This window comes from Anastrepha ludens, chromosome X (assembly GCF_028408465.1).
Source record: "Anastrepha ludens isolate Willacy chromosome X, idAnaLude1.1, whole genome shotgun sequence".
Taxonomy (NCBI): Eukaryota; Metazoa; Arthropoda; class Insecta; order Diptera; family Tephritidae; genus Anastrepha; species Anastrepha ludens.
This window is the reverse complement of record NC_071503.1, coordinates 69,286,192-69,297,357: the sequence shown is the minus strand read 5'-3', so window position 1 is coordinate 69,297,357 and position 11,166 is coordinate 69,286,192. Positions and strand designations below refer to the sequence as shown.

Sequence of the window (11,166 nt, the reverse complement as noted above, 5' to 3'; positions counted from 1 at the left end):
TTTATGCTTAATTACGAAGCCATAACGAAACTTTGTGTAGCTATCTTTGAACACAACTAGAAATCGTTTTTTACTAAAGGGTTCGCAAAATGGGCCTACAACGTCTGTTGAAACAAGTTCTCCTGGTTTCGTTGCCTTTACTCTAGTGCCGAATGGTAGGCGATGTGCTTTACCAAAAATACAGGGCTCACATATGTCTCTTACCATCTTCACGTTGACTCCCAGTTCCCTCTTCAGTAGCTCTCTTACGTGCCGCTTGTCCTGATGACCCCACCGCTCGTGGTACAGCTGCAGCGTAGAAGTATCTGCTTCAGCTACGTTGATCCTCTCTTCTTTCTTAGATATAACTGGTTCAATAGCTGCCTTGTACAAAGTTCCACACACTTCGCGATTTCCGCAAAGCACTGTGCTTCCATTGACCTCTAGCCAACACTTCGTAGCTGTGGAACCGAATTGACTGTCGTTGTTTCTGTCTTGGGCTGCTAAGACTGAAAAAAGATTCTTTGAAGGTTTTGGTACAAACCAAACATCTTTCAAAATCATTTTTAATGTTTTTTCCCTTGTAAAAGACAAAATTTCAATGGTTTCTTTTCCGACTGCTTGAAGTGCTTCTTTAAAAGCAGCTTTTATGGTACACGTACTCTGAAACTTCTCAAATTCGATTAATAGATCCGGACAATTTGTCACATGCTTCGTGGCTCCATTGTCAATCCACCACCCTGTAGAACTCCTCCCAGTTGCGCCGATATCTACACTGATGCAAACAAGAGCTACATCCGTATCCAATGCGTTGCTCTGAGGATCGGCTTGTGCCTTATTTTTCGGTGGTCGTCCGTCTGCAATCCACTTTTTACATGTTTTAACCCAGTGTTCTTTTTTCTTACAGTAGTTACAAGTGCTATACTTCTTCTTTTGAAAGGACATTTTTGCGAGTAGAGCCTCGTCGGTGACTTTTTCAGTGTCTGCAATCTTTCTGAAATTTCTTTCATGCATGCACAACTGAGATATTAATTCATCAAAAGTTTTACTTTCATCTTTGGATAGCAACATCCAACTAGATTGAAAATTGTCAAAATCACTCGGCAAAATCTGCAGCGTTTTACAAACTAAAAGCAAATCAGGTAATGCATTCTCGTTTCGGGCCTTCAGTCCAATGTTGAACTCATTCCACAAACGTTTCAACTTTGCGACGTGCGTACTTACATCATCTCCACGCGCCCAGCTAAATGCAAAAAATTCTGTGCAAATCTTGAACAGCTGATCCTTCGACGATGCCTCGAAATGCTGATTCAATGCTTCCCACGCCTCGTACGCAGATTCCTTGCCCATGATTTTCTCGTATACCGCGTCTGTTACTGAACTTGAAATCATTGATTTCGCATAGCTGTTAGGCTTGCGTATAAATCGCACTTCCTTTTGTGCTCCTGCGCATCTTTATCACTAGCTCCTTCCCCCAAAGGTCTTGGCTTAGTTAATGTATTATCGATAACCTCCAACGCTCCTTCGTGGTAGTCTAGCATATCGCGCATTTTCCTTTTCCATATAGGCCAGTCTGACTCACCAGCTAAGGGCTTTATGTGCTTCGCCAAATCCATTGCTTCGTCAATGCTGAGATTACTTTTCTAGCCACGCCCTGATCACACTCGACTAACGAATTATTAATTACTCTCGTTTTTACGTACTTGCGTCAAAACAAGACACATAACTTTTTCAATTATAAAATAAGATCATAAAGTTAAGACAGAATCATATGTACATATGCTATTATTTGTAGGGTACTTAAGTTTTACTATATGGATATATTTACTTGAATGTTTGTAACTTTTGTATTCGTTCATCGATTTTGTTGAATCAAAGTTTTTTTTGTAATAAAACAGAGCTTAGAGTGAAATCAAAAAATACACGAAAAAGTAAAAATTTTTCGAGATCCCTTCTCTCAAAGTACAAATTTTTTACAAAAAAAATTTAAAAAATCCGTTATTATAGCTCGTTATCTTTGAATCTGCAGGGCCTAGCAAAAGGTGTTTTACACACAGTTTATAGCAAATTTTATTACCTTTCAAAAGATTTAAACGGTTTTGGAATTGCTCAATTCGTTTTCGAGATATATATGATTAAGACGGCCGAATTTTTTTTTTTTTTTGAAATAACGGTAATTCGTAAATATCTCAAAAACGTTACCATAGAATAAAAAATAACCTTGATTTTCGGAATCAGACGGTGATTTTACATAGGTATTTCATAACGGCGTCTCTGGTGCAAAAAAAAAGTTGAAATTTGTGATCCAGTGTTATTCAACCTAATACATTAGTATCATCTGATTTACCTGTAAATATTATGAATGTTAATTCTATTAGAATAAAATGTAATATTGTAGGAGATAGTTATGAAAATAATAAACAAACAAATATTATTCATGAATTTTTTATCAATGATAAACCAGGTGAAAAAATAAAGGAAATACCAAAAAATTTAATATACTATCCAGTCAATACAAATACCATTAGAAATATAACTATTTATATAGTTGATCAGGATAATACTTTAATTGATTTTAGAAAAGAAAAAATTAGTATAAGATTGAAGGGGTTATACGCAGTTATGAAGCAAATAAAAGACGGGTTGTCAAGGATTTATCCTGAAGAAACTTCAGAATATTTTAATTTGAAAATTTTTGGCGGTTATAAAAGCATCCTTCAAGAACGTAACAAAATTTTTTATTTATGAAAATGTTGATTATAGAGCGCGCTGCAGGCGATTTCTGGAACCTCCTTTAAAAAAGACGATTTACGGTGTACATCGTAACTCAGGATTGGATTATCTGAAATCAAAAAACCAAACAAATTTTGTTAATAGTATATATTAGATTATCTAGTAATTAATCGTTCGGCTAATCAAAATAGTGAATTTTCACAAAATGACAGCTTTTAATATAAAAGAAATGATTTCGATTTTTACGTTAAAATTTGGCCGTAAATTGATTATAAAATGGAAAATAAGTATCAGATTTACAAAAGGAACGATTAACTACTAGAAAATGTATCTTTAAAGATTGAGTTAAAACGGTTGACCGATCAAACAAGCCGTTTTCGAGATATCGTGTACACCGACTTGAAAAATGCCGTTTTGAAAAAAACACGTTTAAAGTTTCAATACCTACCTTAAAACGTGCCGAGGCATCTCTACATATTTAAGTATAACTCCGAAAGTATTGCTTAGATCTACTTCAAATTTCGTGCGTATACTTTTGAATATATGTACATTAAAAAAATGCAATAAAAAAAATCGATTTTTTTGAAAGTCATAACTGCGTATAACCCCTGAATGTTAGAAAAGTGAACTGATATGAATTAAAAAAAATGTTTGTTTATAAATTGGAAATAATGGGTGAAATTATGAATCCGCAGGAAACAGTTTCCGAAGTGAACATACCAAAACAAAGATTATATCATAAAATAGTAAATGGTGAAAAAATATGTTTGTCTATTACAGATGGTAAAACAATTTGTGTAAAGTGTTTACAAAAAAAGAATTTATCTGAGTTATTTGCAAGTAAACAATGCTACACAGAATATTAACATAAAGTATATTCAAATATTATATTATGTAAATGTGGAAGAACCTATTCTAAAAATAATGAGAGTTTACATTATCGTTCTAAATTTCATCAAAAAAATTTTAACGTAAATAATTAAATGTTTAAAACTCATTTGGAATACATCACATTTTTAATATTTAAATTATTACCAAATTTAGAAATAAAGTTATTTAACACGTTGACTGCCAACTACGAGATAACTCGTAGTATGATTTTCCCTTCCAACCTAAAACTACCACTTTTTGTGTAGCTACGAGTAAAGCCGTATTATAATAGTGTTAGTATCGATAAATGGCTTTTGGGAAAAGAAAAAAATTTTCGGTTTGGCTTCCGTGAGCTTTTTTTTATAAAAAAAAAAATTCATTTAATATAATGCAAAAATTCATTCAATATAATGGAAAAATTAACTCAAATACAAGAAATAAAGTAATATATTATTGTTTGTGGAAGTTTTTAAAACAATTTTCCACACAAAGGGCTGCCTTCTCTGGACAGGCTGGACAGAAGTAAGGCGTTTCTCGCCGTTTTTTTTCTTGGGTACATACACGACATGGCTTTGTCGGACGCTGTTTTTTTTCCGTTGGTGGTAAACACTCTAAATAATGGAGCTCTTTAGATCTATTTTTTTTAAAAACTGGTTGAAAATCTCCAATCAACGCCAAGATGAATTCTTCTCTGAACTTTATCAGTTTTATTTTAGATGAAGTTACTTTTTGGTAAATTCTGTGAGCATAATATGAAGTGAAACCTTTTTGTGCCATCTAATAGTCTTTATTAGAGATGAGTAATTTCGAAATCATTTGATCTGATCGGTCAGTGCCAGACATTCCCACCTTGTATAATCTGTCGGTAGATGCTTGTGAGTTATCAACCAAATGAAAATAACGAAGTATCAACTGGAATCGATTGCGGGTCATATGTGTGCGCCAAAAGTTTACATTATATAGCTTGTTTGTGTTCCAGTAATGTTCTATTGTTGGAAAAGTACAAGGTCCCATTTGCAATAAAAGTGAAATAAAAACTTTCATCTCTGTAGCACTTACGTCTTGCCAATTTGATATCCTTTTAGATTTTTTTATAGCATTTGGATTCCCATTTTCCAATGTTGCAATTTCTTGCGCAGCATATAAATTAGTTTGTTCTACCAGTAATGCAAGAAACTCATCCGAAAAAAATAAATCCACCAGCGTTTGTAGATACTGTAAAATTTTATGTATCTAATTTCACACCAACATTTTCTTCGAAAAGAAATAATTCAGGATTGTGTTGAACTTCTGTCCACAAATCATCATTCTCATTTGACGTTGTTGCTTGAAAATCATCGTCATTATTATCAGATTCGGAGACGTCTTCAGGTTCGGAGATGACTTCATCTGCACTATCACTTGTATTCTCAGAAGGCTCATAAAAGTCGTTACTACCATCGCTGAAATCATCTTCTGAATCACTTAGATTTGCGTTGTACTCAATTTCACTTTGATTCAGTGACCTTTTCTTATCCATATTGGGTTCTTGATAATTATAACAGTAATTTTAGAGAATGTTTATAAATCTAAAAAGAAAGAAAATAATAATAAAATTATGATAATTATAATAAATAATAATAACTATAAAACGAAATACTATAGAAAGCAAAAATGATGTTATTTTTTAGGAAAAAAAGGACCTACCTACTACGAGATAATTCTCCTTTTTTTCTCCTTTAAAAAACATCATTTTTGATTTTTGATGATACTAATGATCTAGAAATAGAGTTTTTAGTAATATAATGTGAAAAAATCAAAATGTCATTTTTGGCCAGTTTTCTGAAAATGGCCTTGGCAGTCAACGTGTTAAAAATTTTTTTTTTATATAAATAAAGAAAAATGAATCCAATTAATATTAAAGAGTTAAAATCTAAAAATCTAAAAACTATAAAAAAATATATTAGAGAAAATAAACATATTTTTCAACTACCAAATTATTGGTACAATAAAAATAAAAATAATTTATTAAGTTTAATAAATATTTCAACAGAAAAACATAACCAAGAAGTTATTCAAAATGTATTTGAAAATTTTGATAATTATAATTTTGATATTATTGAGCAATTCATGTAGAAATGTATTAACATTAAAAATATATAATAAATGTGTTGTATTTTATATTGTATCTTATATTCTATTCATCAAGATACGTTAAAAATTCATCCAGAAAGACCAACAAAATATAAAAAATGTCTTGCAGATTAAGAAAATGATGATAAATTTAAAAACTTAAATTTAAATTATCCAGTTATAATTAATGAAGAAAAAATTAAAAAAATATGAGATTATTTTACAATAATATTACAATGAATTTTGATTCACAAGAAAATGATACAACTGAACAAATTAAACTACTGTATAAAAATAATTCTTTTGGTTCTTTAGTTAATGGATTAATTAGAAAACATATTAATGTATTATATATAGAAGAAAATATTACTAAAGAAAACTACAAAACTTATTTTGTATTAATTAATATATTAATTTATCTGCATTTTTAAGTGGTAAAATTCACAAATATTTATGATAAGCATCTAAATATTTGTAATAAATGTTTTAAAAAATGTAAGACAACGAATGACTTGGAAGAACATATAAAAATATGTTACACATTAAAAGATGATAATGATATTATTCAAAATATAGAGTTACCTAAAGAAGGTGAAAATATTTTAAAATATAAATCGAATGGAGCAGAATTATTTCATCCATATACTTTATATGCTGATTTTGAATGTACTTTGAAAAAAAATTAATACATGAAAATCTGACAATTGTGAAATAATATTACGAGTACTTCATGAACACATTCCAAATAGTTATGGTATTTATAACACTTATTCACACACAATTCTTATTCAACACAATTTATTTCAAAGAATGATTCTAATAAAAAAAGATTGTTAATATCATTCTTTAATGATTTATTGGAATATGCTAAAGAATATAATAAAGTAAGAAAAACAAATAATCTAATTCAAGATAAAGAATCAATATTAAAATTTGATAATACTAAAAATTGTGAAATTTGTAATATTTCATTTTCTAAAGATATTATATTGTACAATGTTGAGATCACGATCATTCAACTAGTAAATATAGAATGGCACTGTGTAATAAATGTAATATAAATTTAAAGATACCAAAATTCTTACCAATTGTTATTCATAATTTAAAAGGTTATGATTCAAAGTCATTTGTAAAGTATTTAGACGAGATTTATCCAAAAACAGAAACTAGTGTTTTAGAAACAAGTACTGAAAAATTTAATCAAATTACAAAAGGTGTTGTTGTAGAAGAAAATAATTATTTAAAATGTAAAAATGGCAAATGTAAATATGAGTATAATCTAATAACAAGAGACACTTGTCGTAATTGTAATTCAACAGATTTAGAATTATATATTGTATACGAAAAAATAGAATTAAGAGTTATAGATTCAATGGAATTTGTTTGTACTTCATTAGATAAAGCTGTTAAAAATTTATTAGATGTTAATAACGTATATAAAATAAGAACTATAAATTCTATGTATTGGAAGAATCTTGATGTAAATAATGAGAGTAAAATTCTAACCTATAGCAAGTGTTCAGTATGTAATATTAAAAATAAAAAACTTATTCATTTTAATCATTTAGAAAACTTTAGTAACGTTTTTAAAGATTTATCATTAAAAGATAAATGTTATCTACTTAGAAAAGGTGTATATTAGGGCGGGTCGATTTAAAAATCGCTCATTGCTCTGTGAAAATCGTATTCTAGGGATCAAAATAAGAAACTTTGCCGAAGGAACCATACCTCTAAAACGAATTCTGATGTCCCCCAATTTGGGTCGAACGAAAAATCCCACTTTGACCTATTTAGAGTGCTCCAATCGAGTTCAAATGTACCGACCCCCACTAACTTTGGACGGCCGATCCACCCATGCCAGTCGCACACCCCCTGGAACTCCCCTGGGGGGTTCCCCATCCAATCATTTCAGTTCGACCCAAATTGGGGGACATCAGAATTCGTTTTAGAGGTATGGTTCCTTCGGCAAAGTTTCTTATTTTGATCCCTAGAATATGATTTTCACAGAGCAATGGGCGATTTTTTTGCCTCCCCACAAATCGACCCGGCCTAGTGTATATCCATATGAATTTATTGATGATTATAAAAAATTAAGTATAACAGAACTTCCAAATCATGGAGATTTTAACTCAAAATTAAATGGAAATATTAATGATAAAGATTATAGATTTGCTAAGAAATTTTGGAAACATTTTAATTGTAAAACTTTTAAAGATTATCATAATTGGTATTTAAAATTAGATGTTATTCTTTTAAGTGATGTGTTTGATAATTTTAGAAAAGAATGTTTTAAAAATTACACTAGTCTACAAGGAAAAGTATCCGAAATAATTTAAACTAATATCTGCTTCTCTGTCCATGCAAAATTCGGATTGATAACTAAAATTAATTTATTAGTTTGAGCTTTCGAGATATCCTAACCTAAAAGTGCAAAAAACCCCATTTTTGCCCATATTTGAGGTTATGTAGCCTTGCAGATGTTTTCTTTCACCAAAATTAAAGGATGGCATCTTTAAATACAATCCTTCTTTTTTCAAATGGCGTTTTGTTTGCTCAAATATCATTTTTTTCGCAGAGATATCGCATTTTGAAATTTTCATGTTTCGAAATTTTCCTACACCTGAAAATCGATTAAGATAACATAGACATGATATAGTCGATTACTAATTTTCTTGGGTTTGAGGGCCTGAAATATATGGATTAATAGTATGTAAATTTGGAGTTTGTGGGTAAGCCTGCTTGCGGCATGATAGGGGTGGTTACTAGGGGTTAGGGCTGTGTGTGACTCGGTACCCAAAGGTTAGATAGTGTAGGGGTGTGGTGAGTCAGCACACTTATGGTGTGAGACAAAATTTTAAGAAAAATAAACCTCAATTCAAGAAAATTAGTAATCGACTATATCATGTCTATGTTATCTTAATCGATTTTCAGGTGTAGGAAAATTTCGAAACATGAAAATTTCAAAATGCGATATCTCTGCGAAAAAAATGATATTTGAGCAAACAAAACGCCATTTGAAAAAAGAAGGATTGTATTTAAAGATGCCATCCTTTAATTTTGGTGAAAGAAAACATCTGCAAGGCTACATAACCTCAAATATGGGCAAAAATGGGGTTTTTTGCACTTTTAGGTTAGGATATCTCGAAAACTCAAACTAATAGAGCAATTCTGAGGCCAGATTTGGATTCAGCGCATCATAAACCTTCGGAAATATATAGTCTGGTTTCTGGGTCTGAATGTTGGTTAAATTTTGTCGGCCTGTGTTATTACTTAGACCCTATACATTATATAAGTTCACCACACTTAAGTAATTATTAATTATTAACAGATCAAGATAAACATGAATTTTATGAAAATGGAACTAGAGGTGGAATATCACAAATTTCACATAACTATGCTGAAGCTAATAATTGTTATTATTACGTTTCCGGAGGAAACGGTTCACAGAGTGAACATGAGGATGTTGTAGAACAAGTTCATACATTAAGTAAAAAAGAAGCTTCTCTTAAAGGTACATATATACGATTCTAAAAAATTAACAAGTTATATTTTATATTGAGATGCAAATAGTTTATATGATATATATATTTAAATTGTTTCAAAAAACTTTATAAGGGGGGAAGCGCGAACTAAAATGAATATTGCTTGTAGCGTCGCGTAATTAAAAAGGAACACCGCACTCGTCCGATTAACAATTCTAAAGTTGACTTTATTTTCCATGTTCTGTCCTTATATTAGTCCTAAAACTAAGATAAAATAAATAGCGGAAATGGAAGAACAGTACGTGGAGATTTAGAGAGATGTAGTTAAGTAAATAGGAATGGAAAGAACGGAAAGTATAGCTGTAGAAATAGTCAATGATCGAAAGTAAACAGAAACAGGTAAAGAAGGTAGCGAAAGCGAGAAACAGTAATGTAAAAATAGAAAATAACTTAATATTAAGCATAAATATAATTTACATTTACATATTTTATTTTATTCATTCACATTTTCATATTTATGTATTTTATTTTATTCATTTATCTAATTATAAATTATAAATTTATTATTAATTTTCATTTATTAAATTCAATTTTAGAATATATTATTATAAAGGGTTTTTCAATCGGCGCGGGTCGATTTTGGCGCCCTGTGGCAGCCATTTTGTTTTGGTGACATCTGTCAAATCTTTTGTTTATTATTCAATTGTTTATGCCAAATCATCATGGAAAGTTACACGATTGAACAGCACGTTCAAATGATAAAACTTTATTATCAAAATGAGTGTTCATTAACGCAAACGTTGCGCGCATTGCGCCCATTTTTCGGTAGACGTGGTGGCCCTTCCAATTTCTTATGGCCCATATTGAACCATATGGACCTAGACGACATGTGGTTCCAGCAGGACGGCGCTACGTGCCACACAGCAAACGCCATTTTATTCCATTTCAACATCTACCCGCCCTTATTGAAAAACCATTTATTAAAGTAATTTGCCAGAATCTGGCTTGACACCGGCCACCTTGAAGGAATCCAATAGCCTTCAATTTTTGTTGTCCACCGGCAGCACGGCGAGTTTGTGGATAGGGCGGCGTACTTCACCCGATCTTGTAGCAATGTCTGCGACGCGAATTTTTCTGTCCGCTCCGGGAATGGTTGCGGTTACTCAATTCAGCACCCACTGCTGCGGGGGTACGTTGTCTTCGTGGAGGACGACGATTTGGCCTGATTGGACGCTGGGCTGCGGGTGCACCCATTTGTTACGTTGCTGAAGCTCCAGAAGGTAGCTCTTCGACCACGCGCGCCAAAATTGTTGCTTGAGAGAGCAAACAAGCTGCCATCTCTCTAAGCAGCGGCTGAGGTTGTCGGGTACCTTCTCCGGTGGCAAAGCTCGCAAGAGGCAACCGATTAGTAGATGCGCCGGCGTTGGCGCCTCGCCATCGTTGGGGTCGTTGCTGAGTGGTGCGAGCGGTCGGGAGCTCAGTACCGCTTCTACTTCAACGAGAAGCGTTGCGGTTTCTTCGGCGGTTAACAGCGCGTTGCCTACGGCGCGCATCAGCAGATGTTTGGCCGACTTCAGTGCTGCTTCCCATAGGCCGCCGAATTGGGGTGCCCTCGGAGGTATGACGGCGAAGATGAATCCTTCGTCGGCGGCGTATTGGAGAATCTCCTCTTTCTGTGCCAGAAAGGCTTCCCGGAGCTCCCTCGGCCTCCTCGCGTTGACGAAGTACATTTTAGCTGCCATCTCTCGGCGCCCAATGAACCTTCGGAGAGCGAAAATAAATTTATCAGCAGTTAAATCAGTTACAAGTTCCAGATGACCTGCCTTTAAAGCGAAACACACGAAAATGCCAATATACATTTTCACGGGAGGGCGACCGCGAATTTTTAAGGTTACGTGAATGGGCCCGCAGTAATCGACCTTGTAATTTTGGCTTATAATATAACTAAAACAGTGAATGCATTCTCTTACAGTTCGACTACAGGCTTCTC

General features: G+C 32.6%; 1 protein-coding gene across 1 annotated transcript; it reads right to left on the bottom strand.

The window, feature by feature from the left end:
* Positions 1-10,339: 10,339 nt before the first annotated feature.
* LOC128870188 (uncharacterized) lies at positions 10,340-10,906 on the bottom strand. Its single transcript, XM_054112782.1, has one exon. It carries the CDS (start codon positions 10,904-10,906, stop codon positions 10,340-10,342), a length of 567 nt encoding a protein of 188 aa, XP_053968757.1.
* Positions 10,907-11,166: the final 260 nt, after the last annotated feature.

Bases quoted from the DNA above. Each gene is read 5' to 3' on its own strand.
- LOC128870188 (XM_054112782.1), bottom strand. From the start codon at position 10,906: ATGTACTTCGTCAACGCGAGGAGGCCGAGGGAGCTCCGGGAAGCCTTT.